This window comes from Sinocyclocheilus grahami, unplaced genomic scaffold (assembly GCF_001515645.1).
Source record: "Sinocyclocheilus grahami isolate Dianchi unplaced genomic scaffold, SAMN03320097.WGS_v1.1 scaffold13.1, whole genome shotgun sequence".
Lineage (NCBI taxonomy): Eukaryota > Metazoa > Chordata > Actinopteri > Cypriniformes > Cyprinidae > Sinocyclocheilus > Sinocyclocheilus grahami.
In genome coordinates this window covers 3,194,884-3,216,089 of record NW_015505192.1, presented here as the reverse complement: position 1 = coordinate 3,216,089, position 21,206 = coordinate 3,194,884, and the positions used below count along the sequence as shown (strand labels likewise).

Below are 21,206 nucleotides of genomic sequence, written 5' to 3'. Positions count from 1 at the left end.
ATATAAATGGGTCTATGGACTTCCTACCAAGAGATGCAATTTTATTTTAGCAATTGTTTTTTGATGGCATTGAAGACGCCTCAGGGTAAAAGTTGATATGGCATATTTTTATGAAAAGACTTTAACTTCATTACTGTATGACTCCGTAACCACTGGATAATGGTGTTGAGCCATGCTAGATGTAATGAAATCTCATGATAAGAAAATAGGAATCTCAAGAACATGTTTGGGTCAAATTGCACCTCAAAATCAAAAGGATTTTTTTTTTTAAATATATGATTAAATTAAGCCTGTATTGTAGATCATTGAGATTTCTTTGAATTGTGCACAACTAAGCAAATCCCCCCCCCAAATTCTCATTAATGCAATATAATAAATACAATTTTTACACAAATCTCAGTATCACAGTCAAAAAAAAAAAAAAAGTGAAAATCAGCATTGAGATTAATAACTAATAAGACAAATGCATTAGAGTAATGAGAATTTAGGATGAAATGTGCCAATTTGTTATAAAAACACAAAAATCTCAATGGTCATACAAGGTTAAAAATAGGCTTGTGCAAATTTATATTTTATACTCTTTTTCTTTTAATTTTTCAGGGTTAAAAGTCATTTTTTTTTTATTGTGAACTTTTATTTTCTATTACAAGAATGCAAATGAAAGTGTAATGGCTGGACCAATTTACAGTATTCTAGGCATCATAAAAGCAAGTTTATTGTAGTTTTGCCTGTAATTTCCATTAAAGAGTACAGCCCTGGTACAGTCCTCTAAGACTGAAAGAGACAAGCACTATTCTTACACTAAAACCATCCGTCCCTAGCCTCAAACCTGGTCCAAGACCGTGTTTCAATGATTTGAAAGGTTTATTCTTTAATTTTTTTGCATTTCAGAGATTGGTTAGAAATACCCAGCGGTTGTGGGAGTTGGGTAGGAGTTCTGTAGTTGTGCTGCGGTCAGACCTTTGTAACGGTGCACTGACCGTCGGGGCACCCAGAGCGATCGCTGCTATGCGCAGGGCCACCACCAGGGGACGGTCTGTCCAACTGATGCAATCTATGCCTACCCTGGGAGCCTTCTGTGTGCTCATCTTCACCTTCATCCCCAGCCTGCTCATCTTCATCCTCGCTCGTGCCAGACTCTGATTCATACCCCGATGGGTCCGGAGCGGCCGAATCGTCTTCTGCGTCTTCCTCTTCTGGTTCTTGCTCAGCGGGGTTCATATTGAGTTGGGAGAGAGCCTGTACAAGCTGAATATCACTGGAGGAAGCAGGGCTGGTCAGGTGACCACCCAAGACAGTTGGCGGCCTTACGGGAGCAGAAGCAAAGATGCCTTGAGGACGTCCTCCGCTGACTCCAGTGTCCGCTCCATCTGCTGAACTCTCTCGCTCCGCTGTGGCGCCATCAATGCTTCCGTTTAAATCCGCAACTGCGGGTGCTGCAGGAGCTGTTCCCGCTGCAGGACTGGGATTGGGATCTGGATCGAGTCTTAATCCGGCCACACCTTTCTTAGGGATATCCACCACATCCCTCTTCATCCTCCGCCTGCGGCCGTGTTCATTCCTCCTGTACTGCACCATGTTCTCCAAGTCGGCCACGTACAGGAAGCCGGCGATCAGCATCTCGGCGCTCTTCTTGCCCTTGTTGAAGGCGTCCTCTAGCTCTCGGCTAGTCCGCTCGTCGTACTGCCACCATCCGTTACGCCCCTCATAGTACCACGCGTGGCCACCAGTCCCCGTACCACGTCCGCCTGTCGCCGAAGCCTTCAGCTCTTCAGGCGAGAGCAAAGTGGGACGCTCCAGGAAGTCCTCAGGCACCTCCCCTCTACAGAGGGCGCAGCGTTTGCTGTGCCAGGAAGCTCCTTTTACGCATAGGAAGCAAAAAATATGTTGGCATGGCAGGCGTACGGGATGGACGCAGCTCTGCAGGCAGATTGCACACTCCGGAATGGGTAGGGAAGGAGACGAAGGGGATGGACTTCCCTCCGTCACAGACTCCCCACTCACCTTCTTGCCTGAAGTCAGGGAGTCCATGGAAAGATTAACCTCGCCGCAACTAGCCATGCTGTGAAGAAAATGAAAATACAATTATTTCACAGGAGAAAATGCATGGAAAAACAAGTTTGGAGAAATGTGCTGCCTACACAAGCTAACGTCAGCGGTACATAAGCAGATGTAACAAACGGGGCACTGTTTACCAAACTATGTTGCCCAAGTCGACAAAAGTCACGAGTAAACAGCGCTTGCTTGAGTTCTTTGTTGCTCTGTATGATTAAAGCTCTTGCATTTCCAGTCTCTCATCTGACAAGTATTACTCCACTTTAACAAGAAAGAGTGCCATTCGTGTATTACAGTGTTTCTCAACCCCCCAACACTGTACATTTTGTATGTCTCCCTTATCTGACACACCCATTTCAGGTCCTGGAGTTTCTTTTAATGAGCTAATGAGTTGAATCAAGTGTGTTTGATTAGGGAGACACACAAAATGTGCAGTGCTGGGGGGCTCCAGGACCAGGGTTGAGAAACACCGATGTATTATCTGTCAATATAAAACCAAAGCCTTGTGCAACACATAAAATAAAAAGAGCTGTTAATATTTGAAAGCACATTCAAAGTGAGACCAGAAGCACAACGAATGAGAGGAATATGTTGTTTACACTTAAAATCTTTCTTTACCATCACATATCTATAAAACTGACTCCTACATAAACTATCTGGCTTGATAGGACAGCCTGTGCATATTCATAATGGCAACTGGCCCAAATCAGACGCAGAAATGATCTAAATATACCATGACCCAAATCCTTTACAGCCTAACCATTTACGGGACATTTTATGATGCTGGTACAGAATATACTAGAATATCAGACGCTACTTGTATGTTATATTAGTTTAGGTTAAGCATAGACAAAATAATAAATAACACATAATAATAAAATATGATATTTCTTTGCAAACATTTATAGGAATACCAGCCATAAAGACTCAGTTAGCCTATATTTGTTAACAAAAGTTAACCTAAAACGTCTTGACTGGTTCGGCTGGAACCATCATATAATTACAATAATAGTTTTAAATAATACAATTAAAGATTAATCTTTAACAATTTACATTTAAAAGAAATAAACTTAAATCACGTTTTAATGAATTTGAAATGTATTTACAAAGAAATAATACAGATTGAAAAAAAAGTGACATTTGTCAAATAATTGGTTTAAATGATTCATATACAAATATTTAAATAAATATTAGCCATAAAGAATGTTACATGTGCATATTTAACAAACATTACACTAAAGTGTTTTTAAAAGGTTTAAACCAACAAAATAATTAAATCATTTTAAATAATACAATTAAATCATTAAACTGTTACATCAACAAAAGCAAAAAGGGTCAGAAAGACTGAAAATCTAATTATTTTTTAATAAAACAATATATAAAACTATATTCCACTAATACATTTACATATTTAGATTAAATAAACTGGGTTACATTCAGCAGCTAAACTGATAAATGTGTTTTTATATTGCATTACAGGCCCAAATTCCTCAACAACTCAAACAAGAATTACACAAATCTACCTATTTACACTTGTAGGCATCATATTAATAAATGATCTAACTACACACACTTCCTGAATGGGGTTTTTGAGGCTTTGTATGAGCTGCTGTTGAGATCAGATTGAGGCCTGTAGACAGGGCAACACCCCTGACCAAAACACAGCCTAATTTCACATTAAAACGCAGTGCCTAAACCCTTTCAAATGAAAGAATTATAAACGACAAACATGTGAAACGACATATTACCATTAACACCATCAGTTGGATTTCTTGAATAAATATGTATATTTTTGGTGATTTTGCTGCGTCTTGCCTGAACGTCTTTCAGTTCACTCACCTGACAAAATAGCCGAAATTTCGCCTCTTTCTTTCAGCGACGATCAGATTTGGCTCATCTGCTAGTCACCGGATGATCACTCATTGTTCGTTTATTGACTCAAATTGATCGGAAACGTTAGAATTTGCTCGACACAGATGAACGCAATAATGTTTTCACGGCTCCTCAGTGATGATAATAAGACCGCTGATGTGTGTTCATGCGCATCCGCTCTGCGCAACACTTGCGCAGAACCTGAAAACAGTACGAGTCAGATACACTGGTCGTGTTTAGTGCTCAAGTTGCTGACAAACATTATCTTAATATCAACGTTTACGGGTTCACATCATCTTGAGACCCAACATGTAAGTTTTGTAAGTATCGAGTATTTTCACATCATTAGTGTTCGGTGCATAAGAAAAATACTACAATTTTAATTAACTAAAAACAATTTCAAAAGCCTGGCCAACCATGGTTCATCAACTCAAACAAGAGTCAGAAATCGCCCTATTTATGCATTTCTATATATTTTTAAATAATTGTTTAACAGCATAGGCTACTCTTAGTAGATTAGTTTTTTTTTCTCTCTTTGTACGGGTTTTGTAGATTATTGATTAGGCCTGTAGGCTATTATGACTCACATTATTAAAGGATAAGTTCACTTCCAGAATGAAAATTCTGTCATCATTTACTCACCCTCCACTTGTTCCAAACCTGTTTGAGTTTCTTTGAATGTTAATTTTTTTTTAAGGATCCGAACAGTTGATGGGCACCATTCGGTAGAAAAATAAATACTATGGAATGGTGCCCATCAACTCTTTGGATATCAACATTTTTCAAAATATCATCTTTTGTGTTCGACAGAAGAAAGACACTCATACAGGTTTGGGACAAGTGGAGGGTGAGTAAATGATGGCAGCATTTACATTCTGCAAGTGAACAATATCCTTTAAGCTCTATTATGTTTTTATTTAAAAAAAAAAAGATTATTAATTTAAATTGATATAAATAACACATTTAGTTGTAAAAGGATGATCTGTACCATTTGTAACAGCAACTGGTTTGACATATCAGATAACATTATGCTAGACCATGCAGGGCTTCTCAAATGTGGCCCTCGTGGTCTACTTTCCTGCAGAGTTTAGCTCCAACTTTGATCAAACTCATTGCCTGTAACGTTCTAGTAATCCTGAAGACCTCGATTTGCTTGTTCGGGTGTGTTTGATTAGGGTTGGAGCTAAACTCTGCAAGAAACTGGACCTCCAGGGCCAGAGTTGAGAACCTCTGTATGCGTGTCCATGTTGCGTTATGCTTTATTTTCAAGACAGTTTCACTAGAGGGCACAATTGTGTTAGAAAATAAAGGATGCAAACAGCTGCTTGTCCCTTTGGGGATTAGCAGTAAATCTGTCTACATAACCAACTAATTCAAGTAGAAAAGGAATCTATTTTTAATGTGTTGCAAGTAGGTTAAGACCACATCAGATAGTAGTTGTACACAGAAGCAAAAGTTTTCTATTACACTGCGATTGAAAACTCGACACCTGGCACCCGGGTTCGGATTATAATGTTGGCATCTTTCCTGTTATGCCCACTGAACTGCATTAATCTCAATTAAAGGAGGCAGTACAGTAATAAACAGATCCGTGCCTATATCCTAAAATATGATATTCACGCTGCACGCCTGCAGGATTTTGCTTAAGTAACCGCATGTTCACCAGACACACTGCAGTCCATCTGTAGCCTTCCTGTGTTACACTAAAATCTCGTGTTGCTGGATGTTCTTTGTCACATCTGCGCTCAAGAGAACTCTTCTCAGTTTCTTGGGGAAAAATGGTCTTGGTGTCGTGATGCAGAGATAATCGTTTGATGTGTGCAATCGTGTGTAATACACGGCATTAAATGAGAGAAATTCTTAAATTAGAACGGAAAAGAACGCTTTATTCCCTGTGGCTTTGTTACGCTAGCATGGCTGTGTTGTAGAGATGGAGTCTTCAGTGTGTGTGTGTGTGTGTGTGTGTTTACATGCGTGGGTGCCATATGCATGAAATCATTGAGTGCTCATTTTCCACAGCTGCTTAGTACGACGGCACACAAACCCTCTCAGTGTGAATGACAGAGATCTTTCACACGAGACCTCACTTCCTCCTCAGAGGGGTTTCTTTCCCATGGTCCATCGGTCTCCATTACACCCCTCGGCTCGCCAAACTTTCCTCTAATTCTCACTTTTTCATTTATTGGCACTTCTGAAGTATTTCAGCTTCGGCTCCCCAGGCCCTCGAGGGTGATGGTAGTTTATGAACCATCATCTAAAGCACAGGAACTCGCTGGAACGTTTCCCCGGGGATCTCGTTCCTTTCCCTTCTAACACCCCCTACGCCTTAGTGAGGAAGAACCACACTGCTCGCGTGTCCTCCTTTTTCACGTTTTCCTATGAGCCATGGCTTATTGTCAGCAGTTTTTCAATGCTCCTGTCACTGGCAGCCACCTGCTAACAATAAGATACCATCAACGGCAGAGGAGAGGAGGCAGCTAAACTGGGGCGTTGCAATGAACGCACACACAGACTCGCAGGTATGAAAGTACTATGCCACGCATTCATCTTCTCCAGTTATTGGGGCTGCGTGCGAGGCAAATATTCTCCCAGTCATTGTTATTCTATGTATATGGTAAAATTAGAAATAAACAGATTGGAGCTGGATCCCTGCTGAAATTACACTCGCAGGGAAATGAGCTGACAGCAATGTATTGTGGTTCATGTGGAAACCCATTTACAAACCCAGGTCACAGTTTACATGGCACACATTCATCATTATGTTTATATAGGGGAATACAAGTAGATTATTAGGCGATACTGGAAACTTTTCAGAATAAAATTCTTGATATACTGTGCCGAAACTCCCAAGCAATATCTTCTGACAGACTATAAACTTCAGGGCAATTAAAAGGCAATTACGCTTCATTTTTGGCTAAACAGAAAAAGAGCAACATCAAGAATATGCAAGCAAAATATTAAACATTTATGGCCCTATAAAATCTCTAAATAGAACAAACTTTCTCGTGTTTAAATTACTGGTGAGAATCATTAAATGAGCATTACAGGTGGGTTATTTGTGGAACAATAATAATAATTCGGATGTGATTTTATGTTAAGGTGGTATATAAAACAGGCTGCGTAAATCTGAGAGTTAATATATTATAGAATTTAAACTTCAAGGCTATGAAAGCTGAACAAAGCAGAGCAGCATTAAGCTCAAGATTATGCATGTGAAACATTAAACATTTATGGCTGCATTACATCTGCAAATAATTTTTTCCCCTTTATTTTAAGTTAGAAGAAAGTTTTCTTGTGTTAAAATTACTGATGAAAATGATTCAGTGAACATTACAGTCAGGTAATTTGTGGTACACTAATTATAATAAGAATTTGATTTTATGTTGCTATATAAATTATCCTAAGTTTGTAAATGTAAGCATTTTATAGACTTTAAATTTCAAGGCAGTAAAACTTTAGTTTCTGCAAAAAAAAAAAAAAAGAGAGAGAGAGCAAGATTTGTATCCATTTTTGTTCTTCAACTGGAATAAATGAATTTTTATGTTAAAAACACTGTTACATCCAGGTAAACTTGTGGCTCAGCAAGTAGATGTTTCCTCAAAAAAATAAAAATAAAATTAAAAGAAAAAATAAATAATAAAAGTAAATATATAGTAGTACTAATAATATAAAAAAAAAATATATATATATATAGAAGTGGTGCTTTACAAAACCCTCACCGCATTTTTGGGTGGTTGCCAGGGCATTGCTATGCGGTTGCTAAGGTGTTTGGTGTGGTTGCTTAGTGGGCCAAGTCCACCCATCTATATTATTCAAGTCTCAGTGCGGAATTGTTTTTATCATCCATCGGGTTAAAGTTGTATTGGTGAAAGCAGCAATTATGTATGTGGGAAAATGTGCTTTATATTCAACGAAAGTTAATTCTAAGGCCTTATGACCAATACAATATTGTAGTTTATGTTGCATTCTTATATTATTTAGTGTATTATTTTCAAGTTGTGTGTTAACGTGATGGTGGTTTGTTCTGCCTTTCTGCCATTCTTACACTCTAAAAAATGCTGGGTTGTTTCAACCCAACTTTGGGTCAAATATGGACTAACCCAACTTTTGGGTTAAACATTTAATGTAAAAATGTAACCTGACTGTTGGGTTAGTCCATATTTGACCCAAAGTTGGGTTGAAACAGTTGCTGATAGGCCAGAATCTGTTTGTGCTGTTATAATAATAATTAGACATATATCACATTTGTATAATTCTATTACAGTATTCCACGAAATACCTAATTCTGGTTTTGTCAATCACTCACTGGTCAAAAAATCTAAACAATCGACCTTCATCCATCCGGGAAGCCATCTCCAAGTCGCGTACTGTGTAGAAGGTGGAATACTTCAGAAGTTTGAATAGCTAATTTGCGCCATTTAACGGATATACGATATAGTAAATGGCCTGGAGGGATTAAGTATTACTTTTACACTGAACATACTTTTTGATTTGTATGAATGAAACATCAGTTGGCGGGGAAAAAAACAAAAAAACAACGAATGCAAAGATGCACGGATAAAAATAACTTAACTTAGACCAATTTAATTGGAATCAAAATTAATAATTATATAAAAATGTAGGCTATATTGTAATTGGTTCTGTAAATCAATATTTATATACAGTATATTAATTTATTTGGCATGAGTAGCCGTGTAATGAGCAGAATAATGAATGGTCAGGCGACCAATATCGCAATCTTATTTATTTAGCGATTATGAACTACTGAATATATTGACACATACGCTTAATACATTTTAAATACAGTCAATAATAATGTTCAGTCAACAATAATGTTCACGTAATGTTTGTGACATCCCTACTACAGGTGCATCTCAATAAATTAGAATGTCGTGGAAAAGTTATTTTATTTCAGTAATTCAACTCAAATTGTGAAACTTGTGCATTAAATAAATTCAATGCAGTCAGACTAAAGTAGTTTAAGTCTTTGGTTCTTTTAATTGTGATGATTTTGGCTCACATTTAACAAAAACCGATTAAGTTCCAGGTTCTGGAAATGATTTTATCCTCTCAAAAATTTAAGAAGAATAAGAAAAGCTTAATTTAATTTGAAGTGTGCGCGCGCAGGTCTCGACGCTGTATAGTGGAGTCGTGATGAGAGAGAGAGAGAGAGAGCGCGTTGGGGACAGTACGCGCTCCTCAATGTGCGTGTGTCCGTTTCCCAGACCTCCACCGACACAAGACTCTCCAGCTGTATTTAAAATCAGCCTCCTGTAGGTAAGATCGGTTGTTGTTTTTTTTATAAGCGGCAGGTTGCATGTAGAACACGCGTCTATATTTCATCAGCATAATCAAACTTATTAAAGCGAAAACATGCGCTGAATGTCTGGATATCTACAGGCACTTATGGTGCGTCCATAGACATGTGCTGTGGAAAGGTTGGACACGTTTCATGTGGATGCATTTGGGAAATACATATTTTGCTTTCGCTTCGTCTGGATCTGGGACAGATGGAGCCGCGCCGCGCGCACCGGTGACCGGAGCGCACGGACTCGCAGCGCACTGTAGGCTGCTCATTTACTAATTAGTCGTTCCAGTCGTATTCGGTGTCTTCGGGTCACTTTTTACAGATTTATTCCTGTTAGAATGACTAGAGAGTAACTGTCTTGATCAAAGGCACATGGTTGAAGTTCATGATTCATGAAGCGGTTCAGGAACAATAGTGGATCGAGCCTTATGGGGTTTGAACCTACAACCTCACCAGCTGCTCTGATGGTCTCCGTTATTGTAGTGAACATCTGTGTGTGCGTGCATGTTACGCTATAGGAGACACCGGGGCAAGTTGTCACACCTTTGATTCTCTCAAATAAAATCTAGATAGATGGATATTGAACTTAAAAAGAACAAGAGTTTATTTAGACGTTAATGTCTGGCAGGGTGTATTGTCACACTGAATGCCATAAAGGGAGATGTGTAAGTATTTATATTATTATATTCTGTTAATATATTAAAGAATGTTTATAGTCAGTCAAGCAATTATGAAACTGAGCATGAAGCTGCTAAAATTAAAAACACCGAAGCATTGTTTTGGACAGCAGATATTGTTATGAATTGTGTACCATATATGAAACAGATGTGACAATTTACATCAATCTTACTACTAAGTATACCATTTGGAGCAAAAACTAAAATTACTCTAATTTAAGACAAACATTCAAAACCGCTGGTTGGGACAAAAGCATATATGTAATTGGACTTTTGACTCAAAATCTTGCTGCTTAAATATAGAACTTCTTCATTTGACAAATATCCCCACAAACGCCTCAAAACGGATTTGTTAGGGCTTTTAAGAAGATTCATAAATCAACCACATAATGAAAAAAAAAAAAGAAGTAGATTAGGATGTGGTAATTATAAACTGTTTCATGTAAGAACAATTGAAGAATATGGGAGGTCATCAGAAGTCTAGGGCTCTGTTCCAAAACCTAGCGAGCTGCATACGTGGGCCACATCATATATAAGAACCTTCCAGACGTGAAGTCTGTACCTTCTTTGAGCAATTTTTAAGCCAGCATTGCATGTCTCCTTTGGCAATCCCATAAGCATTGTTGGTTAAAAACTAAGATGGAAGAACTAGTGAGTATTGTTTTACATTTATACATTTATATATGCATATATATGTAATTGTAAGCATTGTAAATGTAGTTAAATTTCATTTACCCTCAACTGAAGTTGAATTTTATGTAAATTAATTTCAGTGACTTCTATAAAAGATTGGATCTAATTTAAATGTCACCAATTTAGAGCATTCCAACAGACACTAATGAGGTTCCATTTTATTTAGGATGCGTAGCAGACAGCAAGGTAACTCACTAAGTTAAATGACAAAATAATGTTAATGATAATAATTATTAAATAATTACTAATAAGTATCATTATATAAAAGATACAAAATTACAAAATAAAAAACAATTTGTTTACTTTTCTAATATTTTACTAAAGTAAAAAAAAAGAGTATTTATGAAAATATTGTTCTATTGTTTTCAAATATTAAGCTATCAAACATTTACCAAAGTCTTGTATGATTACCATATTCATATACCATGCTGTTATATGAAAGTACTCGGTTAGGGATATTCGTGTGTGAGAAAATCTGATATGGCTTACAGTACTTGTTGCAAGAAAATAATGAGCTTTATGACAGCTCAAACCTGGCAAACTGGCATTTATAGGGAAGCGTTTTGGCTTCTCGCTGATTTCTGGTCTTTAGTTTATCTCTCTTAATGGATTCCATGCATCAGTCTGAGCATTAAAGCAAGATTACTGCAACAACTCACTGTAATTACACTCTTGCCCAGTCAGGGTGTGTGTGTGTGTGTGTGTGTGTGTGTGCTCCAAGCTTGTTCATTAAAGAACAAATTTGTTCAACACATGTTCTGCAAATGATCAGTCCCAGTCTGCCTGTTAAGGGTGGAAACTGCCATTCAGCTTCGTTTGCAAGCAGAAGCTCAAATCTGCATGACTTCACTGACGTGAGTTCAGTTTCGCTGAATCGCTCACATGCAATATGTGTGCATCTCCTGTTAATCTGACAAGCTTGCGGGTTATTTTTACTGGCGGCTGTGTTTGAGTCCAGTGAAGTGAAACTGGAACAACGATTTGCCATTTGAGATTCAGTGACCATTCATCATTACCCAACTGAGCCTGCATGAATCACAAATATTCATAAACCTCTCACTCTTTCTAACATGCACTCTAACTAGCATTTGACTTCAAACTAACATCCATAACTTTCTTTTTAATATTTTTATTTAATGTTATATTGTCATCCATTTCAACATCTAACTCTACATCTACATCATTCAACATCTAACTCTATTGATGCATTCATTTTTAAATCACAAAAAATATCTGACTGATGAGAGATTTTTTTCTTCAAAATGATGTATTTTTAAGCATTATGCATTTTCTGAAGTTCTTATTTTGTTCTAATAAAGTTTCTTTTTAACCTTCACCCAAAACAGCAGTAACCCCTTAAAAACAGTTTGCTTATTACATATTAAATCGGATTCAAAAGACTTATGCACCGGAGGAGCTGTGTGTATCACAAATGAACAGAGCCCTAATATCTACTCTCCATAACAATGCTGAGTTTGTTTTTGATCATTTGGTCTACAGACAGGATGGTATTCATACTGTCTGTCAGCGAAAAGTGGGGTTTTGAGGTAGTGCTAAATGATTTACTTTACACTTTGTTAGTTAGGCATTTCCAAAGCAAACCTCTCACTTTCGACATTTGAAAGTTTAAAAGCATGCATTAAACATCAGAGACATTTTTAAGCAACCTCAAACAGGCTAGGTTCGGTGGTATGTGAAACATTAAAACTTTCACATATTAAAGAGCAGTTCTCTGCTGTGGTGTTTTGAGTGTTTTATTTATTTATTTATTTATTATTATATATATTTTTTTTATTTACTTGTTGCTATGCAGTCGCTGGGTGTTCTGGATGGTTGCTAGGTGATCACTTGCTGGTTGAAGTCAAAAGAGCCCACCCTCAGGTCTCTGTGATATATTCTGGTCTATGGGTCCTAGTTTTTGCATAGGCTATATATATATATATATTAGTGATGTCAAAATTAGCGCATTAACGCAGGCGATTCATTTTTTCAGTTTAACGCCTTAAAGATATATAACACCGGTAACGCCGGGGCGGGGCTACGGTTGGCCACCCCACTCACAACTGCTGTTTCTGTCTCTTTTTTCGTGACTAGAACCATCGTTTATTTAAATGCAGAAAGTCTTTATGACCACATTAAACTGGAGACGTTTCAGACGTGCACTCCAACTTTAGTTTAGCGCCAGTCGCGAGTCACACCAGCGCGGAGAACGGTACTGTGCTCGTAGCGCGTGCTTTTCAATTGCATGCACAAAGGCGCCGGCGCTCGCTGTAGTATCATTTCATATCAAATCGCAGTTTTGTCGTCAGTTCAGTCATGAAGTTACCAAAAAGGCAATTAAAGCTGCCTTAAAGGGCCATGAAACCCCAGACTACTTTTTCTGAGATTTTAAAAGAGGTGTTTGTGTTGCACATCATAGAAGACGATGTTAGCATCCGATCATTTTAACTGTTGGAGAAAACTTGTTAATGCGCTGTTTTCATCTTCCGGGTTTAAAATCTACATCGTGTTGACGTCACAATTTGTGACAATGGACTATAGTACATCGATGACGCGTCGGTGTCTATTAAATTATTCATGAGACTGAGTGTTCTTATCCTATGAGAAGAGACTTCGCTTAATTATTCACAACAGCATGTGTGGATTTGCTATGACAGACGCTTCAGACTGCGAGATGACATCGCACACATTAACAGAGAGAAACGTTCTTGAAGAGTGTTTGTTTTTGATTTGTAATAAGAGTTCGGCACAAACGCGATTCATTCACTTGGTGAGCATAACCGCTTTTACAGCTCTGTGACGCAACCCGTCAAAAGGATTATATAAACGCCACAGAATAACCCTTAAAAGTTTTCAGAGGTGCAACAGTGCGTTCATATATATGTTTTCGATGCAGAGTGCAAATGGCTGTGCATTTATTTGAACATCTGAAATGCAGTGGTTTTCCAAACTGTTCTGGAGCAGCCCAGCACTGTCTCCCTCACCTAACACACTAGATTAAACTCTTGAGACTTTAGGGTCAGAATAGGTAGATGTGTGTCAGATCCGTGTCATGTTCAGCATCAGCAGCTCTTAAAGGGACAACAGACAAAATACCTAATAACCAGCTGTTGTGATGTCTGTTAATCAAAGATCAAAAGAAAAAAAGAGGAAATCATTAACCTTTGTAGCTTTAATTTAGAATTGAGTGTTTGATAAATTCATTCAATTTCTGTTTATTTCCTACTTGCTGAAGGGCACAGGTAAATATGACATTTATTAGAATGGGTTTATGTGAAGATTGTTTTAAGTTCACTTAAATAAGTTATTTTAAGTAGTCTAATAAATGTTAAAATTGATAGCTTTGTAATGTTGAATGGCTAATCAATGGTTAAATATTAGGGGAAAAAACTATTTCATAGAGACATCAGAGTGATACTGGCCTTCAGTCATAAAAAAAGTTGCCATTATACAAATATTAAAAATATATATTAAAAAAACAAGTCTTTATGTTGTTTCTACATTAATTTGAAGATTGAATGTGAAATTATTGCAATGTAAAAGTATTTTTCAAAACGTTAATGTTAGGTGGGATTAATCGCGATTAATTTCAGAAAAATGTGTGATTAATTAGTTAATTTTTTTAATCAATTGACAGCACTAATATATATACACTTTTTTTTTTATTTGCAAAAATGTCTTCAGATCTATCAAAAACAAAATTAAATTATTTGAAACCCTACTCACCCTCAGGCTTATCCAAGATGTAGATGAGTTTGTTTCTTCATCAGAACAGATTTGGAGAAATGGATCCTCTGCAGTGAATGGGTGCCGTCAGAATGAGACTCCAAACAGCTGATAAAAACATCACAGTAATCCACAAGTTATTCACATGACTCCAGTCACTCAATTATTGTTGTAAAGTGAAAAGCTGTATGTTTGTAAGAAACAAATATTAATGTCATTAATAAATTTTTAACTTCAGGCTATTGCTTCTGACTAAAATAGCCCTCTATTCATAATATTGCTTTCTCAAGTGAAAACAATCTCTGCTCTGAATCAGGAGATAAAAATGCATAAGTCAAGCACCGTTTATAAGCGGAAACAGTCCAAAATATATATAGATGCCTACATATAGATGCCTTAATGATAGATCTGTTTCTTACAAACATGCGGCTTTTCACTTCATAAGATGTTAACTGATGAAATGGAGTGGTGTGGATTATTGTGATGTTTTTATCAGCTGTTTGGATGGCGCCCATTCACTGCAGAGGATCCATTGGTAAGCAAGTGATGGAATGCTTAATTTATGCAAATCTGTTGTGATGAAGATACAAACTTTAATCTTGGATGGCCTGAGGGTGAGTAGATTTTCAGCTAATTTTCTTTTTTGGGTGACCTATTCCTTTAAAGGGGTATTTTGCTCTTTTACAAAGTCTTGATTTTGTTTTGGGGGTGTACTAGAACATGCTCTCATTCTTGGTGCGCATTATTTTTCACATAATTTACATTATTAAAATACCTTTCTCCCCAGCCTGGCACAATGGCTCGATTAGTTCCAGGTTTGATGAAGGCCCGCCTTCTGAAAAACGAAATGTGTTGTGATTGGTTAGCTGTCCCAGTGCGTTGTGATTGGTGTTTCAGTACTGCCATGCGCCTTGCCAGAGCAGCAAGTTCCGTTAAGGATGGCGTCAATATTGCCATATCAGTTTGAGCCGGATTCAGACCCCGAGAATATTGAACAAGAGGATAGCACAGAACCTTTGCACGCACAGATATTGATGGACATGGCGAAAACTTGTTCTTCGTTTTCTCTGATGCACTAACTCTGCAGCAGCACTTCTTCATCGTCGTCTCGTCTGATGCGCTCACTCAACCAAGCGTTCTAACCACGACCTCGCCCCTCCCCAACCATTCGAATTTCCTAGGCGGAAACTATTTTAATGATATTCTAACGGGCCACTTTGTGACATCACAAAACCTGCAAAACAACGCTGTAGTCCAAACGAGCTGTTCATTGTAGTTCTTGAAATGGGATTAAAAAAAAACGAAATTTCTCCCTTTGGAGTGGACTGAAATTTTTAACTTTGTAGATCTTTTTTATGCCCAAACATACACACTGTGCACTGACTAAATTCAAAAAGTGAAAAAGCATAATAGGACCCCTTTAATGCATTGCATTGTATGATACATTATTCTGCAAGTGCATTCTGGTTGTATAATGCACATTTTAGCAAATGTTGTAGGTCATCCAGGAATGCAGTACATTTAGGCTGTTTGCATGCTGCAAAATTATATACTGCAGGAATAGTACGAGTAGCATGGTGCTCTTCCAAATATAGCCAGAGCCAAAGTGAGTTTAATGGGTTGGGGAAAGGGGTTTGGTCTCAGCGAAACTGAAGTGTATCAGAAGGGGCATGCGATGAGATGAGAAGAAAGGAAACATTTGGAGAGGAAAGTTTGCTGTTAATATTGATGAGCAAGTGTTAATGTGATCCTAAAAGCAGCTCTAGCAGATATGACATTATCCCCCCTTTTTACCTTTGAGAGAGGGGCTGTAAAATGGGTCCAGAAAGGGGAAAAGAATAGAAAACAGGGATTGAGCCGTAGAGTAAGTCAAAGTTTTATGATCTGAAGCTCAGAACACTTACTGTGCTGTCCTATGACACAGAGCAGTGGTGAATTATAGAATAAATGAAAATGTGTTGTCTTTTTTCATCTCTTTGGTAAACACTCCAGTTTGGATCAATAAAAGGCAGCTGTACACACTCAGAGGGTTGGCCCATTCCTCATTTCCATTTTAATGAATGAGGCTTAGTGAGCTATTGAGCAAGTTATAATTGTGTTGTGGTGTAGAGACCTGGAAAAGTGTACTAAAAGGATTTGTAAAAGTGCTGTGTGTGCATATTTCAGAGTTTCAAGGGTGTGCTTTCATTTTGTTTGTCAGTATTAATACAAACACTTTTAAATATGTGACATCTACACCAGTGTGTGAAGGGTTTATTTTAGAAAGTAGAGGCCTGTTTACACCAAAAATGAATATTTGATGCAAACGTGGCTTAAGCAACGCACACCTTTTCATATATTTATCATGTATATATTTGTAAATGGCACTAGTAGCATCATGTTATCATATTACGTTATGTGAAATCTGTAATATCAGATGGCTTGTCAGTATAGTGAATTAAAATAGTGTTTTGCAGTTAGTTGTAGTTGTCATTTAAATGTTGCTTGACATTACATCACATGTTAATCAATGGATCTTCTGTAGTGAATGGGTGCCGTCAGAACTTCACTCCATCAGTTAATGTCTTGTGAAGTGAAAAGCTGTGTGTTTGTAAGAAACAAATCCATCAATTATGACGTTTAACATAAGTATTCTATCCATAATATTGCTTTCTCCAGTGAAAAACAGTCTGCTCTAAATCAGGAGAGAAATATAAAGCACCGTTTACAAACCAAAACAGTTCTTAACAAAAATGTACGTGAGAAGATAACAGGGGATGAACTTTTTTAACTGGATGAAGTGTAATTATGGAGTATGGATTTTGTTCAGAATCAATGGTTTAAGTAGGGCTGTCAGTCGATTAAAATTGGTTGATCTAATTAATTACAGGGTGCTGCGATTTAATTAATCACAAACTAAATTTGGCTGTGAAAATACCCCCAAAAGATCATTTAAATGTATTATTGTGTTAAATGTTTAGGCTACAATGGCCTAACATAAAGTATGGAACATAAAAGAAGATAATTTGAGAAACATCTCAGTATTTTTGTTCATGCAATGAAAGTCACTAGTGACCAAAACAGCTTAGTTATAAACAGTATTCAAAATACCTTCTTTTATGTTGCGCAAAAGAAAGTAAGTCATTCAGGTTTGAAACAACATGAGGGTGAGTAGCTAAGTGATGATAGCATTTATTTATTTATTTTATTTGTTGTTGAACTATCCCTTTAATCCCTTTAATTATACCTTTTTTAATAAATGAAATTATATTCTAAAGAAGAAACTAAAACTACCAGCAGGTGGTGGTAAATGTCTTTGAGTTGATTCGTTCAAACGGCTGATTCACTCAGGAATTCAGTAAACGCTCTCTCTATGGACTACTGAATCATTGGTTCACATGATTCGTTCAAAACACGGATTCACTCGGAAACTAAACACCGCTGTGTTGCTCAGAGACACACAACAATCCTACTGTGGCTTTTAGGTAATATTTTCGTTGGCAAAATTGAACAAAAACTCTGTTCAAAATTGTGTTTAAAATATAGCACGATATTAACTTCTTATTTACTGAACTGTTGTATAAAATCACATTTGCACTTGTTCTTCGTGACAAAAACAGCACTCGTGTGATATTGCTCTCTCTGCTTGTGTAATAGTCTATGGCTTATCATATGGCTTATTATATTATAATTTGTGCATAACTGCATTTATGGAGTTGTTGCGCTGCATCATATTTGTCAACAGTCCACTGTATGAAATGTAAGATAACGTACAGGCCAGTGCGTTAACTGTGTTAAAAAATATTTTAATCGCGTTATTTTTTCATAACTAATTAAGTTAACACTTTAAACCGACATCTCTAGTTTAAAGTTAAAACGTCTTAATGATGGATTTTATTTATTTTTTTAAACCATGCAGCTTTTCACTTCACAAGACATTCATTGATAGACTGGAGTGATGTGGATTATTGTGACGTTTATATCAGCTGTTTGGACTCTCATTCTGACGGCACCCATTCACTGCAGAGGACACGTAGTTGCAAATTAATGAGTTAGCTGACAATGAGTGTGCAAAGTTATTTATAGTTAGTAGAATGTCTGAATTAGGGTATCGAAATAACGTGTAATCGTTGATTTTGAATGGGCGTCAATGGTGAAAGTTTTTTTTTGCTGCAAGATATAGTTTCAACACCGACCAGCATGGACTGACAGGACCATGATCTGCCAAACTCTGAACTCTTGGGTGCCACTGAATGGATCCCAATAAAGTCTTCCTGTCTGCCATTGGTCAGACAAAACAAATAATCCCACCCCACCATTTGTTGATTCAGATGTCAGGATGCTCAATCAAATTATGCATATTAAGCTAGGATAGGAGTTATTTTAACATAAAAAAATTACATCATTTTTAAGTTGCAGTAAATAGATTTTCATCAAGGTCTTGCACACCAGGGAAGCTGTGTATATCCTGTAATATCTGCTCGGCATAATAATGCTGAGTTTGTTTTTGATCAGCCGAGCTGGTAACTCTACTGACAGTCAGCACATTGGTAATACAGAATTGATCTGTAGAGGTAATACTAAATTATTAAGTGTGTTAATAAAACTTAATGCAAATTATTTACTGCACATAAAATTTGTTAACCAATGTAAAAGCAAATCTCTCACTTTCTCGTTTTAGATGAAACAGTATGTTCGGAATGCAATGCTAGGATATTGATTAAAACTCTACTGTTCAAAACTTTGGTGCATTGACAAGATTTTTATAAAGTTTTCTAAAGATGTTTCTTATGGTCACCAAAGCTGCCTTTACTTGTTAGAAAATACAGTAAAACGGTAATATTGTGAAGTATTATTACAATTTAAAGTAACTGTTTTCTGTTTGAGTGTATTTTAAAATCAAATTTATTAGATTTCTGCATCATTACTCCAGTCTTCAGTGTCACATGATCCTTCAGAAATCATTCTAATATGCAGATTTGCTGCTCAAGAAACATTTTTTTTTATTATCAGTGTTGAAAATAGTTGTGCTGCTTCATATTTCTGTGGAAACTGTGATGCACTTTTTTCAGGATTCTTAGATGGAGCAAGCTAAAAAGAACAGCATTTATTTGAAATAGAAATCTTTTGTAACATTATACTGTAAATGTCTTTACTGTCACTTTTGATCAGTTTAATCCATTCCTGCTGAATATAAGGATTATTTGATTAAAAAAATTGAATGGCAGTATTCTGAAAATTTACTATTTTGTATTATTTAAAAAAAAAAAAAATTCTCTTTTAAGAGTGTTATTGCGGGAGAACGATAAGATGGATGGATGAGGGAGATAGGATGGAGGATTGAGGAAGAGAAATGCCTGGTAATTATAGTTCTTAAGTCTCGTTATGTTGGTGACAGGCTCCATCATGCCTTGGGGCTCAAAAGATCAATGGCTGAGACCTGACTCTAATGCTAACGAACTTCAGATCGTTAAATGTATGGGTGCAGAACACAGGAATTAATTATAACGTTTATAGCTTCAATTTATCAGCTCAAGGAGATGTTTCTGATAGTTCGCACTCCTCAAGACGCTTGGCCTGGGAGGTTAATGTGGATTATGTGGTGTTTGGGGCCTCTCGGAGTGAACGGTGGGAAATGTGATTCAAAATCAGCTCTCATGTTAATCATAAAATGCTACCTCATATAAAGAATTTGCTGGTCTTTTAGCATGCATGAATACAAAGCAACCTCTGACAGTCAGAAACAATATTATCAGCTCCGAGAGACTGACACAATTCCCTGTTGCTCAGCAAGCATAAACTGGAAACACTATGACAAGTAAAACATAGTTTGTCACAAGCTTTATTTGTTTGTTCTCTGTCACTTCCATCAAAGGCTGTTGATTAATTCCTCTCAATTACACAAGTAAAAAATACTGTAGATACAATAAAACTGGTTAGTGATACATGCTTTTGCTGTAGTAAAGCTTGGATTTTGGTACATATTTAAGATGCAGTAAAGATCAGATATGGTCAAATTTGATGTAGTTAAGCTTGAATACAGTAAAATACTTGTAGTAAAGCCAGAATATGCAAAAAAAAAATACAGAAGACTTAGAAAAAGGGAAATATGGTAAAATACTTCAGTTGTTATTGTAAATATTTTAGATGTATTAAAATGTCGTAAAGCACTTGTGGTGTAATAAAGGCAGAAAATGGTAAAATACTGGAGACGTGGTAAAGCTTGAATATGGTCAAATACTTAAAATATAGAAAAGCTGAAATAGTGTAAAATGCTTGAAGAAGTAATTGATTGATGTAGTGCAGTGGAAATGGTAAAATACTTGATGTTGTAAAGCTGAATATAGTAAAGTACTTAAGATGTGGTAAATCTGGAATATGGTGAAAGATTTGAGATGTAGTAAAGCTGGAATATAGTAAAATATCTAAGATATAGTAAATCCAAAATATAGTAAAATACTTAAAGGGGTGGTTCATTGCGATTTTCACTTTTTTAACGTTAGTTAGTGTGTAATGTTGCTATTTGAACATAAACTATATCTGCAAAGTTACGAAGCTGAAAGTTCAATGCAAACAGAGAAAATTCTGGCAGTTTAATGCCTACAAAAATGGCTACAACAAGTTACTTCCCAGGTTCGTGACATCACAAACCCAGATAAACCCCACCCTCGGGAAAAGGCAGCAAAGGGGGCGAGGCCATGCTGCACTGCTTTAGAGAAGCGGAAGAGAAAACTAGAGGTGCACGTAAAAATCTATTCATATATGAATCGCGATTCTGTCTTCTAACGATTCTAATGGATTCACAAGTTTCAAAATCAATGTTCTAAAGCAGCGGTTCTTAATACTGTTCCTCGTGTCCCCCTGCTCTGCACACGCTCTGAATCTCTCTCTCTCTC

The 21,206-nt window shown here is 36.9% G+C and overlaps 2 protein-coding genes across 2 annotated transcripts in view; one reads left to right on the top strand and one right to left on the bottom strand.

Moving 5' to 3' along the window:
- Positions 1-258: 258 nt before the first annotated feature.
- On the bottom strand, positions 259-4,085 carry LOC107599252 (E3 ubiquitin-protein ligase rnf146-like). Its single transcript, XM_016290795.1, has 2 exons — positions 3,895-4,085; positions 259-2,062 (listed from the first exon to the last, which is right to left on the bottom strand). Exon 2 carries the CDS (start codon positions 2,059-2,061, stop codon positions 955-957), a length of 1,107 nt encoding a protein of 368 aa, XP_016146281.1. The 5' UTR covers position 2,062; positions 3,895-4,085; the 3' UTR covers positions 259-954.
- Positions 4,086-4,192: 107 nt separating this feature from the next.
- The window catches only part of LOC107599583 (uncharacterized), a 67,840-nt gene continuing 50,826 nt past the window's right edge, over positions 4,193-21,206 (top strand). The window contains exon 1 of the mRNA XM_016291225.1: positions 4,193-4,247. The gene's annotated coding sequence lies outside the window, so the exon portion shown is untranslated. The remainder of the gene's footprint in view (positions 4,248-21,206) is intronic.

What these genes read in the sequence shown, in the direction of transcription:
- LOC107599252 (XM_016290795.1), bottom strand. Translation starts at nt 2,061, where the DNA reads ATGGCTAGTTGCGGCGAGGTTAATCTTTCCATGGACTCCCTGACTTCA.